The sequence below is a fragment of the Leptodactylus fuscus genome, chromosome 6 (assembly GCF_031893055.1).
Source record: "Leptodactylus fuscus isolate aLepFus1 chromosome 6, aLepFus1.hap2, whole genome shotgun sequence".
NCBI lineage: Eukaryota > Metazoa > Chordata > Amphibia > Anura > Leptodactylidae > Leptodactylus > Leptodactylus fuscus.
In genome coordinates, this window is record NC_134270.1 from 69,729,616 (window position 1) to 69,753,281 (window position 23,666).

The 23,666-nt window shown below is 41.7% G+C and overlaps 1 protein-coding gene across 1 annotated transcript; it reads right to left on the reverse strand.

Moving 5' to 3' along the window:
- Positions 1-260: 260 nt before the first annotated feature.
- Positions 261-17,321, reverse strand: LENG8 (leukocyte receptor cluster member 8). The gene is made up of 16 exons (XM_075280185.1): positions 17,045-17,321; positions 15,511-15,567; positions 15,266-15,422; positions 14,630-14,725; positions 13,893-14,006; positions 12,440-12,689; positions 12,075-12,246; positions 11,238-11,426; positions 9,634-9,903; positions 9,413-9,544; positions 8,682-8,973; positions 8,079-8,180; positions 7,362-7,430; positions 7,014-7,143; positions 6,662-6,869; positions 261-1,753 (listed from the first exon to the last, which is right to left on the reverse strand). Exons 1-16 carry the CDS (start codon positions 17,071-17,073, stop codon positions 1,591-1,593), a joined length of 2,430 nt encoding a protein of 809 aa, XP_075136286.1. The 5' UTR covers positions 17,074-17,321; the 3' UTR covers positions 261-1,590.
- Positions 17,322-23,666: the final 6,345 nt, after the last annotated feature.

Sequence of the window (23,666 nt, forward strand, 5' to 3'; positions counted from 1 at the left end):
ATGTTCGCTGTGTGGTCTGGCACCTGTTTATTAGCCCATCACAGCTGACACTCACAGAGCAGAGGCAGTACAACTTACAGGATCCATGACATACCTAATGGTTGGTTCACACCCACTTTCGGGTTCCGTTTTGGAGGAAGGGGGCCTGAAAAGATCTCAGCAACAAGTCTGACAGGTATCGACACAACCGATAACAGCATCAAGACAAACTTCTGTATGATCCAGTTTTTACACACAAACCAAATAAATATAAAAGCCACTTGCAACTCACAAAAGTATTTATTATGGGGAGAAATGAAAACTAAAACATCTGCAAGAAAGGAGCACTTGATCGACAACTGCTCATTATTGCACATTTTCTCACTTTTACATCCTCGATATGGGAGAAAATAAAAAAAATAAATAAAAAAAGTAGTACTGAAGATGGGTGAAGAAAGGAGAAGGGTAAGAAAAAACAAAAAAACAGAAGAATAAGTGAAAGAAAAATAAACATGGGGAAAGCGCGTTCAAACAGCTATTACCTAATATTTACCTGATTTGGGGGAAAAAAAAAAAAAAAGTTCTAACTTTAGCAAAGAGAAGAGGTGGAAAAACTAAAGAAAAAGGGGAGGGGGGTCTCAAATGAATGAGTAATTTTACAAACATCTTCTCACAGGTTCCAGCAGCAGGCGATTCCCATAAAAGGAGGATTCTCTTCTACTTCAATTTAGCGTAAACTTCTTTCTTCACTGGTAAAATTCTCAGATCTTAAAATAAAAGTTCTTTACTTTGGAAAAGTCTCATTTTTCTGTCAAGGCAGAGCAGTGTAAGGATCTTGTGTCACTTCTCCCAATCTTTGAGTTGACTTTTCCTGTGTTTGGTGCCTTCTCTCCAGAGCCACATAGATGCTTTGTCTTGAGCGGCAGGTGGACAGAGGCTTTGTGCACATGAGGTAAAGAGAAAAGAAACTGAGACATAGTTAGTTTCTGGTTATAACAGGATCTCAAAATGCTTAGAGTGAACAGACAACACGGAAAAATCCCTTGTACCCACTTCGAAGAACGAAAAAAAAAAAATATTCACAAATATACACATAGCTTAGTAAAAAGCTACACATCCCAACTGACATCTAATATTATAGTCACATAGTAAAGAAGACAAACTGATCTTCCTTACAAGCACATACTGCTGGCGGTTGGTCTGAACACAGGACTGTACAAATGTCTTCTACAGAGCTAGATCATCTTGACAACTGTACCTTCCAACTAACCCTAAGGCATTCAGAACACAAGTTAAAACATTTCTACCAACAGTTTTGCAAAATTTCTTTTTGCCACTGCGACGATGTTTGGTAAATTCTGGTTTAGGTGCTTTATGTACGTAGCACATCAGTCAACAGAACACAGGAAATTACCAAAGGCTGATGTGGCTGTTTAAATGGTTGATATTTTGGCAAAACAGAGAAACCCAACATAGTTTAGTTTGGGATGCCCGGTCTTAGCCTGTACCCTCTGATCCAGAGGCATTCAATATGGAACAAACAGATCCAAGAACTTCACATGCACACACAGTGTGAGAGTTATTCATGTGCTCTGATAGAAAGAGACTGGTTCAGAAGTTAGGCAAGACCGCTAAGCTTTGCTTGCAGTCAATCTTGCTGGCGTCGTTCCCTGCATACACAACAGACAGAGAAGCCAGGAAACTCTGGCAATCCTCCTCATTCTCGAAGGCCAACTCTGACTGAACGTAGGAAACTGGTAGCACCGGACGATAACTATAAATAGTCAAAAAACAAAAAAGCAGTGGAGAGGAAAGGAGCAAAGAAAAGAAAAAAAAGAACGTTAGAACAGCAATGATAATACTTGGCTTTAACATGTTTAAAACTGTATTGTAAAAGGTAAAACACAACATGATATAAATAATACCCACCTGGAGTCATCTAAGGCTGCACATTTCAAAAAAACAGGGCAGAATATAGCTCTGTTCTTTCTAAGAAATGACACACCATGAAGGAACGCAAAGCACCCCATTAAAAGTCAATGGGAAAGTCTGGGCACTGTTATTTGTGGCGTGACAGATACAGTAATTCAACTGTTTTGGTTTTCTACTCCAATTATGGAAGAGAAAACAGTAAAGTGACAAGAGATCTGAACTCAATCTAAGGTCAGTTTCAGATGGATCTATTCAGTCTATAAAATATGGACCGTACATTGGCTGTATTCTGAGCTGAACACTGGGGAACCAGTTGCATCACAGTGATTTTGGATACTTTATTCTCCTGGTGAGGCAGCTAGTTATTGTCCTGTTCTGTAAGAGAGGCACTTACACATAAGACTATGTGGCTGCGAGCCCAGTTTCCCAGATAGCCCAGAAAATACAACCAATAGCCTGTATTCCATGGACTAAATAAGCCCTGCTTAAACTAGACAAAGTGTGCAGAACCCAGCACATCCTGAACACTAAAGTGCACTCAGGGCATTCAATACTAAAGGAACTGTACTGTACAAGTCTCATGTAACATTGCAACTATTTTCTTTACCTTAACAGAGCCCATAGAAATTAACTAGGTAATTGCAGGCAGTCTTCCAATAATAAAGAGAGGAAAAGGTAAGATCTTCACACATCACTACATTAAGGTGCTATTATTCATGTTTTCTAATATGTAGGCGTGTTGTGTCATTTGAACTGTAAAGCGTTCCTCCAGTTATAAGACAAACTGTCACAAATGAATAGTACAAGCGAATAGAGGAAACTGCACAAAATATCTTACTAAAGAAAACCTTCTCTAGATACAAATAAATGAGGTGGTGACTGAGAAATGGATATCCTTCCTCAGTAAGATATATTACAACATTTCTTACAGTTTCTACCATTGATTTATGACCACTGTTTTATAACTGAAGGTATTACTTGGAAGAGGTTGTCCAGCATAATTATTTTTTCCTTTAATTAAGCTGGGTCCTGCTACTTGGCTGTCTTTTGCCAGAAGTCATTGCTGGCTGTGATGTCCTGGGTCACCTGACCACAGAGGTCAATTGGCAGCCTACGTGAAAGGACCTTGCTGAGGCAGCAGACTGGCCTCAACGGTTGTGTGCAGAGGAAAAAAACAACAGAGATGCAGGTCCGGATTGCACTGGGACAGAGTCCTGGGGACATAAGAGTTTAAAAATGTTAACCTCTTACCCAGCCAACCCCCCCACACCACCACCACTTTTTTATACTGGACAACCCCTTTAACTAATAACACATCTGTATCTGAGTCTCCATTAGGAGAACCCTGTCACAATGTCCACCTGAAATTAGTGAAAGAAATAATTTCTCCATGTATGACTTTGTTAACTGCTTTCAATTTAAAATCAACGGACATTCAGAATGAATCTCATTATTGTCAATAAGGGCTCTATATTTAATCTCTATTTTTGCGGTCCACTTATCTGTTTTGGTCCTCAGATGTGCCAGAGAAATGGACAGGCAACACTAGTGTGAACTAGAGATGAGCAAGTACTATTCGAAACTCCAGTTTCAAATAGCACGCAACTAAAGGAATGAATGGACGTAGCCGGCACGAAGGGGGTTAAGTGGCTGGCTGCCAGCAAAGTCTGAACATAACTCAGTGACTGCCATATACCACTAGAAAGCTGTCTGTGTGCAGATTCTGTGCAAGGTAGATTCCCCTGTTGCAGAGGTACTGGTACAGTTCATTTTGGTTACTGGTGACACTGCAGGCTATGCCCCCTGACAGTACACTTGTCTTGTACTGTGAAAGGAGTGCAGTTCACTGCCCAGTAAAGACAATGGGCTGTAAAACACTTCCTCTGACAATAATGAGAAATATATAACCAAAACCAATGGCACCAATATCCCATAAAGGGGATGCTACAAACAAGAGGAAAAGTACAACAAATTCAGCAGGACAGCTTTCTAATGATATATTAGTGTATATGGGATTTCAATAATAAGGACTTACTCTTAGGATAGATAATCCGTATCAGATTAGTGGAGGTCTGACAAATATCAGCTTCTGCAAAACTATTACAATCGTGTATAGAGCCAAAAAGCTCTGTACTGCAGCTCCCATTCACACCGTTATATATCCATTTATAAACAGACAATTTAAGTGATACTTTATAAAAAAAAAAAAAAAAAAAAAAAAAAAAAAAAAAAAAACACTATCTCACAGTCATATTTGACTATACACATTACTACTTACCTTGATGTTAAATAAATAAAAAAAATAAATAGAACACATACAAAACAGACTTAAGTTTTCAAAATAACCAGCTCTAAAACTGAAATTCTATATTATGCCAAACTCTGGGTGGGAAAATTTCTGAAATATTCTATCGACTCTCTCCAACAGTATTTCTCTATCTTTCTAATGTGCCTGAAGAAATGGCAAAACATTTCTTATACTCTCATAAGTTTGTGTCTTTTTACCCTAATTCAGTAATGCCTTGCAATGCCAGATAACATTCCATTTAAAAGACAAGTTCCAGCTACCCAGCAGTGGAGAGGCTCAAGACGCAAGAAAAACACTCTTTAAAAAGGCTATTCAGGCACCGTAAAAGTTATATTAAACTACCCCCCCCCTCCCGGTTTAAAAATAAAACCCTAAAAAAGAATGTGCTCTACTTACGGATCGTGCACGCTGGGCGGGCATTCAAGGTGTGTCTTCATCTTCATCCACGCCTCTTCTTCCTCCGATGTCCTCCGGTCCCATCCTCCTCCGGCGCTCGCGGACACTGATATAAAAAACTGGCCTGGGCGCCTGCGCAGTAGCCGTAGTAGAAGCCGCATCCTTCTGCGCATGCGCCCAGGCTATTTTTTTTTATATCAGTGTCCGCTCGCGAGCGCCGGAGGAAGACGGGACTGGAGGACATCGGAGGAAGAATAGGCGGGGATGAAGAAGACGGCGCACCCTGAATGCCCACCCAGCGTGCACGATCCGTAAGTAGATAACATTCTTTTTTAGGGTTTTATTTTTAAACAGGAAGGGGGGGGGTAGTTTAATATAACATTTACGGTGCCTTTTTAAAGGCTATTCACGCATATGTGGGGCTCTAGCAGCATGATTTTGCTGATAGAGCCCCTTTAAAAAAAATCAATGTATCCTCATTATTTTTAGTCTCTATTAGGAGAAAAAGTTGAGTCATTTAAAGAGAACCTTTCATGTCCTTAGGCACATGCGGGTTTTATAGACCACTAGAAAGCAGAGTGTGCTGGATTCAGCACACTGACAGCTTTACCAGGTATTTGCCCCACAGTAAGAGATATTGGTGCAGTTACAGATCTCTGCCCACTGTCAGAAGGGTGTTCCTGACAGTCTGGCTGGGCTATGAGGAACTCCCCACCTGACTGTACTCATCCATAGACTAGTACTGGGGGGTGTTCCTCACAGCTTAGTGTCATGGCTGGGCGGTTAAGGAACGCCCCCTCTGACAGTACAGGTCTATGGACGAGTACTAACGGGGGTAGGGAGCATTTTTCAAGGCCCAGCTAGACTGTCAAAAATGACCTTCTGACAGTGGGCAGAGATCGGTAACAGCACCGATATCTCTTGCCACGTGGGATAAATCAGTAGAGTCGAGAGTGTGTTGAATTCAGTACAATGTCGGCTTTCTAGCAGTATATAAAACCGCATGTGCCTGAGGACATGAAAGGTCCTCTTTAAAGAGATCCTAACTAACAGATGGTTTTTATCAATTGTTTCAGGTCTTTCTTCCCACCCTCATCTAATATCAGATGTTAGGCAAGGTTAGCAGACTAGGCACACTTGCCAGGAATAGGACCACACTTGAGGCACTTGCCACTCATTTTGCATAATGGATAGAAGATAGGGTGAACTGCCACAAAAGTGACTCTCAAAATTAAGTCTCTCTTCTATACAAAAAGGCTTAAAGGATAATCACACAGGAATGCAGGAGGTTGATGAAATCCACTTAGCCTGGGTCAATAGCCTCGCCATACTTTACACGTGACAAGCTAAATTATGTTTCTGTGAATTTCCTCCTTACAAGAGGAGAACATCTGCTTTCATCACTAAACTATCCAACATCCAATCCTGCTAGAGAGCACAAGCTTTATGACTGTGACACACAATCCTTAACTTAAAGCATGTGTATAACGCTGTTAGAAATGCTTCTTTGCATTCACCATACATCTACCTGGCTATGCCATCTTTTAAAGATATAAAATGATACATGAAGCATGCTAAACAAGCTGAAAAAATAAGGTTGGATTAAAGGGGTTGTCCCATCTCAAGGATCCTATCTATACCGGTAGCTTATGTAAATTGAAGACTTTTCCTAAAGATATTGCTTTGGAAATGCTGTTTTGTTTGCCTGCTATGTGACCTTATTCCTCCCATTGTTTACACAGCATGTGAGATAGAACAAGTGACTTACTCAGTGCCAGCAGGACAATCAGCTCAGCTAATGGCAGTTTGCTGATAAAGCCTGGTCTGTTATCTCAATATGTAAACACATAGATAACACTGAGTCCTTCTCTACAAGCATCTGCATATTATCGGATCTGTATAAGTATTGTGATATCTCATAATGTCCATTTAGCAAGGGGGGAGGGGAATATACAGGAAGTGAGAAGAAGAGAATGCATGCAAACTGCTGAAATAAGGAGATGGGAAAACCCCTTTAAGTGCACTACTTGGGCGACCTGCACATACGTTTTTATCATGGCCTTAAGGGCTGACTTCCTCTCCCTCTCTGCAAACTTGTCGATGAGATAAGCAGACATGCGGGGAGCTTCTCTATAAAGCTTGAAAAACCGATGGTAATTTGAGAGAGCCCAAGCACTGCGAAGAGCAAGAGCATGTGCAACACAAGCATCCTCCTTCAGTTCTTTGGTCAAATGTGCCAGCTCTGTTGTTAGATCTATAGAAAGAAAAAAATATTTTGTGAGGCTTTTTTTATTGCAAGGTGTAGAGAAATAAGTTCTACTGATTTGATATGCCATATATGCTCGGCAAATATGGTGTGAACATAGCCCAAGTCAACGTTTACAAGCCATTTTCTTACCCCCAGTATTTTTCGTAAAGATGTAGTACAAAATTCGGTAGGCTGAAAATTCTCCAACGTTTCCACTAAGGCCTTCTGAGTAGAGAGATTTTAGCTGTGCCTGACACTGGTTGAATTCCTCGTGGTCTCCCTACACAAGAAAACAGTTTAGCACAAAAGAAAATTATAGACACAAATCACTTCTGGGGCTTGTCCCTAACTCACAATTTCCCAGCATTAGTGTGTAGACAGAAAAACAATCAAAAACTATATATTTCATCTGCCCTTAGACTGATCCACTTTATTATAGCTAATTTAGATTTTATAAAAGCTAAACAGCGTTCACTGTAAGTAAAGGTTTTAATGTACCTTCTCCAGCGCTATCCGTGCATGGGTCTCGTACACTTCCACAGTGAACTCTGTGCGGATTCCCTGGACCTGTAGAGCACAAATGAGAGTTTTACATTCAGTGCAGGAAATATGAGATTGTCCTTTAAAAATTAGGTTTTCAGCCTCAGAAAAAGGTCATCATAGCTGTCTGACCCTGCACAAATACAGGTAAAGCTGGAAGCAGCTTGTCTGTATTGAGTGTCAGACCACCACTGCTCATATTAGACATGTCCCCAGCTCAGAAAACCCCTATAGGTCTCTGAAAAGACAGCTGAAAGGATGAAATCAGTGTTCTGCATCAGCTTTCATGGATTTTTTTTGTTGTTAAGAACACAAAAAAAAAAAAGTACACAAAATTACTTGAAAAAGAACCTGTTCTAGAAGTATTAGTATCATTAAATCTGACCCACTGCTTTGGTTTTTGGGGCCAGTGGCTTTTTCCCCCATACATTTTTAGGTATACTTTTATTTTATTTCCTAAGTGTGTGTGTATCTAGGGCTTGCATAATGCTAGAAAAGCACACGTTTTAAAACATTTCAAAAATAAAAGTGGCATTAAAAACCATTAAAAAAGTGGGAACTATGGTATATTAAAAAATATATATATATATAAATACATACATACACACACATACACAAACATATGTATATATTTAAAAACACTGAAAAATACCCTGAGGCCTTAGTGGTACTTACAGTTAAGTCTTGACGAATGGATTTTAACTGCTCACAAGCAAATGCATAGTCTTGCTTTTCCTTAAAGTGTCCCTTTACCATTGTCAAAGACTTTCGTAAAACCTAGGAATCAAGAAGAGAAGTTTCACATGTTTGGTGGAGGACAAAGTCTGTATCATCTAAGGTGTACATCAATTTATTTTCTTTTTAATTTTTTTTTGTCATTTATTTTTCATGGACAGCACACACAGTTTCATTGAATGCAATGTGCCTTGAATGCAAAAGAACAAAAAAAAAAAAAGATTTTTTCGTATAGATCAGGAAAATGCACATCTATGGGTCCTTGAAAATCAGACTCCACATAGTTGCCTTCAGTGTACCGCTTGCTTTTCACTGACCCAAGATATAGCAATTTTTCTACAAGGATGTCAGTTCAATCACCTATGAACAGCACATGTCCAAGAGGAAAAAGGGATGTCTGAACGTGGCATAACTCATCTTGTCACTAGGATTTACTATATCTATTGTAAGTAGACTCCTAGAACTACTGTAGTTGATACAGTTACAATATGGATTAGTAAGACAAAATAACATATTGGAAAAGTGAAAAACTTGAAGTCTTACAGAAACAGGGCGAACTGTTGATGGATCTGGAGCACATGTCAAACGTAGGTAAGTTTTTGTGATGTCCATAGAAGTTCCCACAATTTTCAGCTCATTCCAGTCCAAACTCCCCGAGTTACTTGAATCTAGGTTATTGACCTGCAAAACTAAAGGTTCAATACGCAATTTTTTAGAACTATGCCCGTGCTGGAAGCGTGTTGCTCGCCTTTCTTTCTTGAAATCTTTGTCTGGATCGTCAAACTCCATGGTCATAGCCTTTTTGCGGTTTCGCTTGCACATGTTTTGTTCATTCCTTAGAAAGACATAAGAAAAGGACATCAATTGAATCCAAATTAAACAAAAAAAAAAAAATGCTCATAAATCTAAGTCGTGCACACAGAGGAAATAGAAGCTAAAAATCCGCTCAGAATTCCTCTGCGTGAGTAAATCATACGACACAATTTGGTTTCTCTCCAAATCCTGACACTGCATAGCCCGCAGCAGAAAGCCTAAGCAGAGCTTGTTGGTTAGTCTAAAACCAATGGGGCTAAGAGAAGAGCCATCTCAGGCTTACCACTGAAAAAAACATGAGGCAGATTCTGGCCAAAATTTGAAACAGATCTTGAGGCTCACATGCCTTTTTAATATCACATTTGAATCCTTACCAAAAAATTTTTTTCTAGAATCCACTCTTTGTTCAACCTGATTCACATACTCCACATTATAATACACAGAATTCTATGATTAAGCACCTTTTTCCTCGCTGATTTCGTCCACGATCCATATGTCCTCCCCTACCACGTCCCTTCTGAAAGTTTCGGCGACTACCTGAGCGACCTTCATTTCCAGATAGTGAACTACTTTCAGAGTCTGAATGAGAATTGCTAAAAAGATAACAGATAGTTGTATTACAGATTACATTACTTCAAAGGTAAAAAGCATGTTAGCAAAATCAGGAGCTGCGGTTTTGTACCTGCGGCGGTATCGTCTGTGGGGAGAGCGTGAAGAGGACCTTGATGTGGACCTTGAGCCAGTGCTTGAAGAGGAGCTGGAGTCTTTCATGAACACATTTCTGTTACCAAACCTTGTAGGAAAGCTGCTACCTCGTCCTCTTAGTGTACTAGAGCTGTTATTAGCTCCACCACGTGAAGACTGTGTAATGGTAATGGTGCTGCCAATTGAAGACTGCAGACTACTTTGTTCCCAGCGCTTTTTCTTTGGACTTTCCTTTACACCATCCTTACTATAAAAAAAAACAAAAAAAAAAAAACACCTCTTAGCCTCCACATTCACATGGGCAAGCACAGACAGCAGATTCCCCCCACTTCCTGGACTGAATTTGGACTACAGTATGGGACTCCTTAAAGTGGTGATCTTGGACTATTGGAATCTGTCCACTACTACATACAGAGCAGAACAGAAGAGCTGCAGGGAGGCATACACACCTAGGATCATAGCTGCCCAAGACAAAAGGAGACCTGGTCTGTGGATCAAATTCAGTTGGAGGAAGCTTTAAGGCAGGGGTCTCAAACACGCAGCCTGCAGGCTACATGCAGTCTGATTTTAAAGTTTTCTGATTTTGTAGGTCAAAGGCATTCAGCCTACAAACTCAGGCTAACTTGTATGTAGATACTCACCCCTCCTGCTTCTCTTCTCTCGCTGCTATGATGCATGTGCACCTGGAGCTGGAGGAAAGAGCGCACGCAGGAGCAGTGGAAAAAGTACTGACTGGGGGCATTAAACTGTGTGATGCCATATCTGGGGTTATTTGACAAATTTTTATTTTTTTTTTTAAATGTAGATTGTGAGTCCCACATAGAGCTCACAATGTACATTTTTCCCTATCAGTATGTCTTTTTTGGCATATGGGATGGAAATCCATGCAAACACGGGGAGAACATACAAACTCCTTGCAGATGGTTTTTTGCCCTTGGCGGGACTTGAACCGAGGACCCCAGCGCTGCAAGGCTGCAGTGCTAACCACTGAGCCACCGTGTGGCCCCTCTATTATTTGACAAAATTTGTATGGTATAGAATCTAAAAGGAATACAGACCATCAATTTAAGGTTTTTGTGGCACATTTGCAGAGTTTAAGACTCCTGCCTTAAGGAATATACTTATACAGCCGATTAAGAACTAGTTTGTATTAAATTAGATGGTGGTTAGGAAGGGTTTCAGATTGCAAGCGACATGTCAGTCACATTGCACATGGTGCAATTTAGCACAATAACTGCATTACTAGATGAAGTTGCTACCACTCCACCAATACACAGAAATCCTCCCGTGACTAGTAAAGATAATTTTGCATATGCCAATCTAAGATTTTAAAAGCTTATGACTTGACTTTTCAGCAACAAAGGGCACCTTAGGACAGCTCATTGCTGCACACACTGTGACCAGTTTAGGGTGAAACCACCATATGACAGGTTGCCTTCAATGGTTATGGGGCAGAGTTTACTGAACCATACCATGAGACATTCTAGGACAGAACCCAAATTGAACACTAGATTAATATACCTAATAAACCACAAGGTCTAAAATATTGCAGAATCAAGAAAATCTCCCATGGAAACATACCCAGGCAAAGGCTCTCTACTCCAATCAATGGTGTAGGCCGATCCATCTTGTAATCTGGCTTGCAAAACCTCTTTCAGTAATTTTTCTGTTCGATCTTTATCTTCCTCACTTTCACATGCCGTGAAGCAACGTTGGACATATTCTTTCATGGCTGGAGGCCAATCCTCTGGCTTTGTGGAAGAACTGCCACTGCAGTAAGTAAATATAAATACAGCAATAATCATATTAAAATGAATAAACCACCACTCAGTATGCAGGTTCCGCGCAGTGAAATCTGCACAAAATTTATGAAGCGTTATGACTATTTTAGTCTGACACTTCTATCCTGAGACATTAACGCACATTCTACACCACCATCTTCCTGGAGTGAGATTGCATCAATTTCTAAAAAAACTTTAATAAATCAGGTGTGCAGAAAACTAGACGTGTGAACAACACCCAATTTCAAGTGGGACAAGTAGTGCAGAAATACATATGCACATAGTTCATAGGGCTGAATAATATCAGGGACAACAGGAGACGTTTTTACTTTCTTCAGTAACCATACACAAAATCAGTAAGTTTGCCACCTGTAATGTTTTAGATTTACTGATTCCTGGCACCTGACCAGTCCTGAAAGATGTACATAACATAGCAGAGAAGGCTCCTTACAACAGAAATTGCCTGTACAAGAATCATTACGCCGTCTGCATGACATCATCACTTCCAGTCCTGAGGAACAGGACCACAGAGCTGGGAGAGAGGACCTTTAGGAGGTGAGGAATTCTCCTTTTTTATATTGCCCATCTGTTCCCCAGCTATATACTTCTCAAATGTTAGCATACCATCTTAAAGTACCTGTGTTTGTGGCTTTTCTCTGCTTGTTGCTGTAGCATGTGGTGGTGCATGCATGCCTGTTGTGATAGCGCAGTATTGTTACAGTGCTGCTCATTGGATGAAAAGTTCTGATTAGACACAACAAGAGGACGCTTCTGAATATTAAACTTCAGAATACCGGCTCCTGGAGCTTCTGCAAAAACAAAGGGTTTAAAAAATGTTTTTTTTAAAAAAATTGCTACTGCAAAAACTTCTCATAGCTGTTTCTTAGCAAATGTAATACAGGTAAATATATAAACAGAACAAATTATTGCACTGATTCAGAAGAATTTTATGGCAAATATATTAATGGAAAGCTCTGTCACATTGTTGCAGCACATCCTTACGTTTCATTCGGTTCCACAGTTGTTGGCCTTTCTTTGGTTTGGGAGAGTCATTGTATGAATGCTGATTGTAACTACTTGAATTACTGCATGAAGGCTGCGCTGACTGCTGGTTATTTCCTGCTGTGTTCTGAGGACAAGACTGTGGCATATTATGGCCAACATGCTGATGATGTGATGTTGCTTGGTTATTGGGAGCTTGTGAATGCATATTAGAGTAAGGAACTCCATCTTCTAGACCAGGAACAGCAGGCTAAAAAACAAAACACCACAATGTTTTAATATCTAAGAGACAAATAACAGGTTAAAAGAATATTCTCATTCCACAAAGTGAAGGCTTATCACTAGGATATACCGTATATACTCGAGTATAAGCCGACCCCCCCTAATTTTACCACAAAAAACTGGAAAAAATTATTGACTCGAGTATAAGCCTAGGGGGGAAATGCAGCAGTTACTGGAAAATTTCAAAAATTAAAATGGCCGAGTTCTTGGGTGCAGTAAGTGCTGGGAAAGGGGAGGGGGTGTTTTGGTTGTCTGTCTGCCCCTTGCCTGAGGACTAGAGTTTTTTACCCCCACTTGGAATTCAGCCTGTCTGAATATAGGGTATCTGCAGTGCTCCTATTAACCCCTTCCAGACGGAATAGAAGCACTGCAGGTACCCTATATTCAGTAGACCGGGCACTTTCAGACACTGGGATACCTAATGTGTATGTGTTTCACAGTAATTTTCTACTTTGAGGGCAGGTTCACACCAGCGCCCAATCTCTATTATGCAGGTTTCCGTTTCCTGCCCGAGAAACATTCATGGGTATGAGAAGTGTCCGCCGGTGAGCGTCTTCTGCTCTCCGCAGCGAAACAGTTTTGTTTTTAAATCGGACATGCTGGTGTGAACTCGCCCTTATATGTATTCTAGGGAAAGGAGTGATTTAGAACTTTTATTTATTTTATTTTTTTTTTAACTTTTTTTTTTTCTTTACTATTTTTTTAGCCCTCCCTGAGGGACTTGAACCTGCAGTCATTTGATTGCAAGTCCCATAGACAGCAATACAAGTGTATTGCCGTCTGTGGGAGATTCTTTACATTACTATTACGGCTGGCCTGCTACAAGAAAATTACCGTAATGACCCGAATATAAGCTGAGGAGCACTTTTTCAGCACAAAAACTGTGCTGAAAAACTCCGCTTATACTCGAGTATACACGGTAATACAGTTTTACGAATGTGAATTCCAGCACAGGACCCCCATCAATCCTGAAAATGAAGTAGCCACAACCCTACCTTCCCTTCAATGTTTTACCCTTGCAAAGCCGATCTCTCCCCCACAGCTGTACCAGGAGTGTAGCTATACTGCAATTCCCATGACCCGCTATACAGGGTAAGTCTGAATCAGCATTGCAACCCACAAAAGCTGTATAGTATAGTACTCTTATACAGAGATGATGAATCCAACATACCTGATTTAGATTTCCCTGGTGCTGTCCAGTTTGTTGACTCTGCTGTGATGATGGCCCTTGGTAAGTGCCAGACATCCCATACTGACCAGACGTATTGTACCCACTATATACATTCTGTTAAAAATAAATAAAATTTAGTAATCGTTTCCATCAGATGACATATCCAATATACAATACAATTTTGTAATAATTGAAACTGAAAGTTCAACAATATAAGCAAGGGATCAAGTACATTCTGCAACAGGGACACGGGTCCCTAATTTTTTGTGATGTTTTACATATCATCCTTCATCATATTTTACACAACAATCCTTTTAATACTGCAGACATCATATCAATGGTAAAGAGATTTATTCACATCTACCCTTGCCCTATAAGAATGTAATTTCTCTACAAGCAGGTATCTGCATCTTGCAGCATAATGCTTCTAAACACAACAAAATAAAATTCACTCAAGTATCCAAATCCCACCACCCACAAATAAACACGATTATGCACAGAATAGAGAAGCAAGACAGCATTTGGCCATGTCTGCCAGTTCTATAGAATAGACTGGAGTGGCTGTGCTCATACATAACAAATGCTCCATTCAAACAAGGAGACCTGGGATCCCAGTTTCTAGTAATTTGCAGGAATCCAGTGTACTAGTTATCCTCTCTTCCATTAACTTTATATAAAAAAACAAAACAAAAAAAAAACAAAACATTTCTACAGTAGTAGTATACAGGGGTACTTACCATGGGGTAGTAGTAGTTGTAAGGATATTGGTAATTGTATTGTGAATACCACTGAAAATATTGTTGCATGGCTGCATCATTCTGTGATGCCGAAAGCTACAAAAGTAAGAAAGCATTACCTATACAGCAACCTTAGCAAAAATGGTAACAGGACATCATTAATCCAAAAATAACTGTGCACAAAATAAGTCTCTTAGCTTGCCCACTATTCTGAAATAACAGCGAATGCCCCCTCAGACAGTACTATCAGGAGGGGCGCAATTGCACCAATATGTTTCCATGGGGCACATAATGGGAAAGTCAACAGTGGGTTGAATCCATTGCACTGTCAGCTTTCTAGCGGTATATAAAACCGCATGTGCCCGAGGACATGAAAGATCCTCTTTAAGATGGTTTAGAACACACCAGAAATTCCTAGCAACATGGTCAATATGGAGATCTCTCTTCAACTTGATGAAAGAGCCGTTGCGTATGTACTCCGCTTCCTTTTTCCATTTCCCCTTCTTTTTCCTCTCTCTTTACTTTCTTTTCTTCATCTCTCCTCTCTCTCTTTCACCCCTCCTAAGTAACAGGACTAACCCTCCCCCTTCCTTTCTCCGTTTGCTCTTGCTCTTGATCAATAAACTTGATGCTTACCTGTGCATTAGCTTGCCCATCATTTGATCCTTTAGTGCCACTCGCTGCATTGGCTTTACTGATGTTTGCTAAAGCTTGCCGTGCTTTCTCCCACTCAGGATTCTCATGCATTGGTGTGTCCAAACTACCCTCAGTGCTTGAACTGTACGGCTGAAGCCTTTATGGATTAGGATTAAAAAGATACATATCGTATCTGTAGCTATAGTACTTGAACAGAATACAACTTTATACTGGGAAATACTTACCATTCAGGGTTCAGTTGGTCCCCATGGCCGTTAGACATTGCAGCGTTCACGTGCAACCTATCATAGACAAATCAACATCAAATAGAAGTTATATCCTAGAAAAATGTATTCAAAGCTATAACACGTCATCGAGAGAGCCAACTGCGCATGCCCGCCTGGTGTAAGCGGCCGGCCGCAGGCAGGTCATAGACCCAGCCGTAATAGTAATATACAGAAAGTCCCATAGACGGCAATACAGTTGTACTGACGTCTATGGGAACTGCAATCAAATGACTGCAGGTTCAAGCCCCCTGGGGGGGAACTAATAAAATAGAGAGACACAGGCACGCTCCTGAGAACTTAGCCCCTCCTCCCTCACAGCAGGCAGATACGTCACTGGACTTTTGACCAGATAAGTCAAGGGATGTGTAAGACTTAAGTAATATAGTGGATAAACAAAGCAGTTTTGCTGAAGCAGTGTATTTAGAAAAAGTCTTACATTCACATTAAGGCTGGTCTTACACGACAGTAGTTTTGCACCGCAAATGGTTCGTAATTGCGGGTTAAAAATTGCGGACCATTTACGGTCCCATAATTTTCTATGAGGCCTCTTACACGATCGTAGATTTTGTCAGTGGTGTGGCGTGCCGCAATCGTGGTCCGGACAGTATACCGCATGTCCGTAATGGCCGTGCTTTTACGGCACGGAAGGTCCAATAGAAGTCTATGGGCGTGTGCATTTTTGCGGATATACACTGAACATACATCAGAGTATATCCATATCCGCATAATACTGTTACACACGGAACGTTGCGGATACACTTTGCGGAATTAATTTTTAAAGTGAAATTTGTGTTGCGGATCCGCAAATTGCAGACCGCAAAAACAACTACGGTCATGTAAGACCAGCCTACCAAGCAGTATAGATAGGATCCTTGTGATGGGACAACCCCTTTAAGGCTATTCCTACGTGTGATGGAGAAAAAATGTGATTTTAATGGTAGAATCCCTTTAATTACAGAATCAGTCATCAGTATGTGAACTGTGGTGGTCTGCCACCTGGAACCCACACAGATCAGCTGTTCGGCAGCACATGCAGGCTCTACTATTGCAATGCTGCTCCCATCACTTGAATAGGAGAGGCTGCACACACTCTCCTTCCCCTGCAGCAGTTTACCATGACCAGGCACTGCCAAAACCAACTAGTCTGTATAAACCTGTGCACTGGTACAAGCGATTTGGGTTAGAAGACCCCTTTATATAAACCTACTCAAACATATAGTGGGGTATCATTTTAAACCTTAGGGTATGTCTAAGTCTCTTCTTAAAAGGGTTTTTTGCTTTAAAAAAAAAACAAAACCCTCCGTTAACTACTTGGTCTCCGCCATATACATGCAGATTGTACTGGGCTGTGTAGTCTGGCCGGCGCCATTTTCCTAAGCACATAGCAGTGGGTAGCGGCCATTATGACTGGAGCCGTCTGTACATACAGTAGAAGCCGTTACATAAACCACCGGGCCAGTCATGTACGTAGTCACACCGCACCCTCCCATACCGGGTAGTCAGCGGCGCCACACAGCTCATCCAGGAAACTCGTATGTTGCGATGCGGTAACGCCTTCACCACGGCCGACTTCTCGTCTGACTGATTTCTTTGTCAGAAGCCGCACCCTGTGTCCCGGGCCTTCACCGCTGACCCGCCTCCAGGTGTGCACAGCGATTTACGGCCCGCTTACCGTATACCGAGACTTATTTACTTTAAAACCTTCGATGTTTTTTTTTTCGAAGCTCAGAGATCTCTTCTACAGCACAAAATGTCGGACTAAACCTGACGTAACGGCTTCCCGCCCTCTGCTTTCAGGATTGGTCGGCCCCACTCACGGCCGTGCACCGTCATCCAATCAAAATAAGTAATACAGAGGAGCGTTCTCTTCACTGAGTGGCTGAGGAACTGTATGAAGGGCAGGAGAATGCTCCAATGAGCGTCGGGTGGGAGGAGCCATCTAGGCTGCCCAGTATACCTCATGAGAAATAAGTCACAAGGCAGTGATACCGGTAGCTAACCTTCTAGTGACCGAGTGCCCAAACCTGCAACCGGAACCCTACTCATGTATCCTAAAAAGCCAACACAGCAATTAATACTGCGCGGAGCCACAATTATGAATGACGCTTTACAGAGCTTTCAATGCTACAATCTATTTGGTACTGAAAGGTATTAGCTTGCATTTGTTACTTATGAACAATTAATGTTCACTATTTACATCGCACAGGATCTGTTTTATAGTGACTGTGTAATGTTATTACAGTCTGTACTAATATCACGTCTGCTATAAAACAGATACTGTGTGATATAAATAGTGAAGGGACCCCATACAGTGCAATCTGCTCCACACAATATTATCTGCTCCACAGTGGATCCCACGCAGCATTATATGTTCCACAGTGACCCCATGAAGTATTATATGCTCCACAGTGGCCGCCTCAGAATCCAGTCCAAAAAACGGGTAGCCGCGACTGGATGCCAGTACAGTGCAACGGCATCCAATCGCAGCATCCCGCTCCGGATTAGGCCCAACCGAACGGGCCTAGTCGGGAGGGAGTGTCGCGCTATGTTCTGCCTCTAAGAAAGGACAGGTCGCTTCTTTCTACTAGCAGCAACAAAATTAAATTTAACATTTATGACCCCCCCCCCTCAAAAAAAATAGATGATATAAAGTAAAAACAGCAAAATAACATGGACCCCTCCCGAACGGAAATCTATATGCATAAAAAAGCCGTTACCTAAGGAAACCCACAGACCCCATAGACTATAATGGGGTCCATGTGGTTTCCGTTCAGTTTCCTCATGAAACATGTGGAAACATGCTGCTTTTCGGAAACCCAAACACAGATGTGAATAGGGCCTCAGTAGTATTTTCAAATGTGTAAATCAACACAATATGCAAGAAATATACACCAAACAGCAAACAAGTATAATTTGATGTATTTTCTACCTTTTGTTGACTTCAGTGAAAAAAAAACAGCTTCTCAAATGCAGACATGTGTTTTATATAAAGTAATGTGATAATGTACTATAAATTTTTAAAGACTTCTAAGGGATCGTTCACATCTGCGCCCGGTCTCCGTTCATGCAGGTTTCCGTTTCCTCTTTCATTTGAATGAGTTTGAAAGATGTCCGGCCGTAAGCGCCGGTGAGCGTTTTATGCCCTCCGCCGCAAAACCGTTTTTTTTAAATCGGACACAGAGTCGGACATGCAGTACTATGTGTCCAATTTAAAAAAAAACGGTTTTGCGGCGGAGAGCATAAAAGGCTCACCGCCGCTCACAGCTGGACCCGGTCTGACAGCTTTCCGTCTTCTGCATGCAGAAGACTGAAAGCTGAGAACGGACTCCAGGCGCTAGTGTGAACCCAGCGTCAGTCACTTGTAAGTTCATTAACCTGTAGGAATACACTCCTCCTGCGGCCGTGTACATAATTATGTGTAATATTCTTATAATTACCAGTATGAGTTACATATATATTATATTAAAGTATATATTGCCTCTATATTCAGTACAATTACATATATTTAACTAGCAGTACCCGCGACTTCGTCTGCGGCGTCCGTCAATCCGTGCGCGATACACCTGCTGCGCGGCCCAGGCTTCCCCTTTCACATTGCCCTGCGGCCGCCGCGGTACCGGTCCCTATTCTTCCACGTGTGCCCCTGGCGCCCCCAAAGGCGACCCCGGCCTCCCCTCGTCACCCCTTCCCCCTTTGTTTCCCCCACCCTCCTATGAACCTGTCTTACAACCCACTCAAACCTCCCCGCCCACCGTGACCCCGGCTTCCACCATCCCAACACCCCTCCTCACCCCTGACTTTAGCTTCCAGCACCCCACAACCTCCAAGCAGACCGCCCGTGCGCCTAGTATTTCAGCGTGAATAGGGTGTGTACCTGTTAGTTTGCTGAAGTGCGCTCCAGTCACCCCTCCTCTTCCCAAACCCTGGGGCCCCGGCGAACCTACGGATGGACGCCGCGTGCTGGCCTCCACCGATGCCAGCATGTTCTGCACGCCACATCTGCGGTGACATTGTCAGTGTGTCGGTCGCCGGCCGGCGTGTGCTGCTATAGCGCCACACCCAGTCTCAGCCGCTGAAATCAGAGTCCAGCGTGAAGGCGCCGCGGCCGGCTTCATTCTGTTCATGTCCACCCCCTTCAGCGCTTGCACCAATCGGAGGCCAGTGCGAAGGTGTGCAATAACGTCATCGCAGGTCCTTCAGCCTCAGCTGAACAGGTTTTCTGTGTCTGCGGTGGTGAAAGCCGGCAACCTACGGGGATGATAATGCGCCTAGCTTTCCTTCCGGACCCCATTCTAGGTATGTGTGAAATCTCACAGCAATCCGTTCACCCGTGTGAGAGTGATTGAGGAACAAACACACAAACTTTTATAATATTAGTAAGGATAAGGATATTAGTAAGGGTAAGGATGTAAAGGAAAAGGGAGATTTTCATGAAATCCTAGAATGTTGAGTATTCCCAGTTCTAGATTATAGGTATGGGGTGGAATTTCAATCAATAATCAATTTCAATAATTTCAAGTTATTAATATTCCTATAAATAATGATTTAGAAACACTTCTTATGTCATAGTCACTGAAAGTCAAAGTGAAGCAGGTTTCGGAGCCTGAGGATATCAGCCATGATTACATTAATGAGTTACCTGTGTATTGTTTGTCAGATGTCTGGAATCCGGTTATGAAGTTTACTTCAGTTTACTGGAACTTTGCAAACTTTTTGTGAGTCATTAACATTACATGTGGGTAGAGCAGTGACTCTGAACTCATTGTGCGTTTTATGGTTTCATTTTATTGTACTCTTTTTATTACTGTATTTTTCAGAAAGTTGATTCATACTGTAAATATTCTTATCTCTGCTATTGTCATTTTTTTTTTTTTGCTCCTCTGACCATAACTAGTATCCTGTATTTCGACATGCGTCTTATATTACATTTTCTGTTAGCAGTAAATGTCAGAAAATGCATGCTATTTTCACTGCTTTTCCGTTTTTTACTGCTTTCCATTTTCCTCTTCCATCCAAATAATTTACTATCAAAATTTTTGTGTTTCCATGCTTAAGATAAACATGCTATGCTTATAAAATACTGGCATCTGCCCACAACTTCGTCTGCGAGTTGGTGTTGGTGCTGAGCCACTTATATTTAGCCAATTGCTGTTGTCGATGATCCGCAGCATACCCATTTGTATATACATCTCTGCATATGGAGAGCCTACTGAGCTGTGCTACAGCACTGCCTAAGCTCTGCAACATCTGGCCATTTGGAGTACAGGGGTCTTCTTATGTCAGTGTTTGAACAACTTCTGTGGTGGAAACGGCTGAACGGATGTTGCTGAAATTTGCCTCAGTTCGATCAGCTTGCTCCCACGTCTCGGCTATACTACATCGCTGCAAATGTGTAGGATACCTATCTGTGTGTAGATCTTTGCATATGAAGAGCCTAGAGAGCTGTGCTACAGGGCTGCCTAAGCTCTGCTACATTGGTTAATTGTGATTACAGGGGTTTGGTTATGTGAGTGTGTGAGCAGCCTCTGTGTTGCATATGGCTGAACGGATGTTGCGGAAATGTGACACAGTTTCCCCCCCCCTCCATCATAGGCAGACCAACACATTCCCCCGTCGTACTGACCGAAACTCTACACGCAATATACTCCTCTTGCCCACACATAGCTTGCATGTTCTGTAGTCTCCTGATCTTCCATGAGACTCTATTTTCCTCAGCTTTCACACTGGCTGGTTTCATCCCATGTAGCTCCGTCCACCCAATAGCGTTATCCTATCCGAGAACAGCTCAAGGACCTGTGATGACATCATCACGGGTCCATTAGTGTAGGGTGAACCTAAATTCGTGCATAGCGGTCGTGTAGTGACGTGATTTACCGGGATAACAAGTAGCCTATGTTTTAATCGGGGTTCATATCTATGTATGTGTCAAATTTCAAGCAAATCCGTTCAGCCATTTTTGCATGATTGAGGAACAAACATTCAAACACACAAACTTTCACATTTATAATAGTAGGATGGATGCGCTTTTGAAAGAAAACAGCTTTATTGCAGTGCTTTTTTATTTCCAGTATATCTGGATGAGGTTAAAGGGATCCTATTTTTTAAACACAAGGGATCCTATTTTTTCTCCCTAACATGTCGGAATAGCCTTAAGAAAGGCTATTCTTCTCTGCGCTGCCATTCACCTGCAATCCCGGTTTTTCTCGGTATGTAAATGAGTTCTCTTGCAGCAATAGGGACATCCCCAATGCTGCCAGAGAGCTCTCCAGCGCTGCCTCCATCTTCTTCTGCGACAAGGTCTTCACTGCGTCTTCTTTCAGCACTGGGGATGCCCCCAGTACTGTTTGAGCGTTGGGGCCGACCCCCAGTGCTGCGAGAGAACTCATTTGCATACTGACGGAAAACGGAATATCTGCTGAACGGCGGCGCGGAGAAGATATCTAAAGGTAGGAGAAGAATAGCCTTTCTTAAAGTTATTCCTACGTGTTGGTTAGAAAAAAAGGGATTCTAATGATAGGATCCCTTTAACCACTTCAGTACCGGGCCAATTTGTGGTCCAGGACCAGACACATTTTCGGGTTTTTTTGTATGTGCGGTTTTGAGGGCTATAACATTTTTCCCGTATGTCTCATTCAACTAATTTTTGCATCTTTTTTCAGGGACACATAGGGCTTTATTTTTATGTTGTTTTTATTTTCGAATGTGTTTTAATTTTTTTTTTATATCCGGTAAAATATAAACATAATTGGAGGGAAATTGTGTCTGGTTTTCACTTTATTTATTTATTTAATAACACAAAGTGCTACTGAAAAACGTAAAAAAAATTAGTTTTTCCTCTCCGTTACGGTTATTTTTATTTTGTATGGTGTTGTCGGAGGTGGGGCTATAACCTTTAATAACAGCGTTTTATTAGCGTATTATTTTATTTATTTTTTATAATTATTTTTTTTATTTATTTATTTTTTCAGATTGTGTCCCCATAAGGTCATAAGAGACTTTTTTTTTTTTTGTTAGGGAAGCTGATTTCCCCTGAAACTGAGGCTGGTACATTTAGCCTCAGTCGCAGGAGGAATATAGCCTCCTGCACACTGTTCTTTACACTTACAGAGCTGATCTGGGTCCTGTAGGACCCAGCAGCTCTTGTAAGACACTGAGCCCGGCGGATCACGTGACCGCCAGGATAGAGGGCAGCTGCATCATGGCGGCACCCATAGCCGTGTATACAGCGCTCATTGAGCGTTGTATACACAGCGATCGAGAAGGCAGGGAAGGGAGTAAAACGGCTTCAGCCACTGTACGATCTCTGTGCAGCTGCTGTGTTCTGATTGAACGTACCTGTACGTCCTGTCAGAACTAGGCAACCACTTTCCGGACGTTTATAGTCTATGGGCAGTCCGGAAGTGGTTAATATTGATTTGTAGGTGGCGAAACCCCAAATTCTATTAGTTAGTTCTTATTATTAAACGTACTTTTTATAGAAAACAGTGCAGCATGCTGTGTAATGTTGTCCACAGAAAATGTTGGGATCCCTATAATTGTCAGAGCTCAGGTCACGATTATCCTTTTATATTTTACGTTATGTTGAAATACTAATTTTCCTTGCAAAGAAATTAGTTTTGGAGCTAAGATGGCGCTGACTCTCATGTTTTGCTAAATTCCTTAGATTGTAACCAAGACTACAATTTGCTGTGCGTCACGATCAAGAGCCAATCATGTGAAGAATTTCATGTTATATTATGCATTAACCCTTTCTTTTCCTTTCCTGTATAACTATGTGTGACGTGAAATAAACGCAGTTCAGTGCTATGGAGGCGATGATATAGCATGCATGAGCTGGGATTGAAAAGGGAACTGAGTGTCTGTATCATTCTTAGCGCGGTGCACACATGCTAATACTAATTTGGATCTGACTGATTGACCTGTGCTGTTGAATTCGACCCTGACATAATAATGATACACCTCTCCATATTATACACAGGACTACACTGACCTCTCCATATTATACACAGGACTACACTGACCCTTCCATATTATACACATGACTACACTGACCCCCTCCATATTATACACAGGACTACTACACTGACCCCTCCATATTATATGCAGGACTACAC

Excerpts from the sequence above, each read along its gene's own strand:
- LENG8 (XM_075280185.1), bottom strand. The coding sequence starts at position 17,073 with ATGAGCTGTGTGGCGCCGCTGACTACCCG. Across the intron at positions 14,007-14,629 it reads ACAACTACTACTACCCCATG|AATGTATATAGTGGGTACAA; the intron begins GTAAGTACCCCT and ends TATTTTTAACAG. Across the intron at positions 9,545-9,633 it reads CACAGACGATACCGCCGCAG|CAATTCTCATTCAGACTCTG; the intron begins GTACAAAACCGC and ends TTATCTTTTTAG.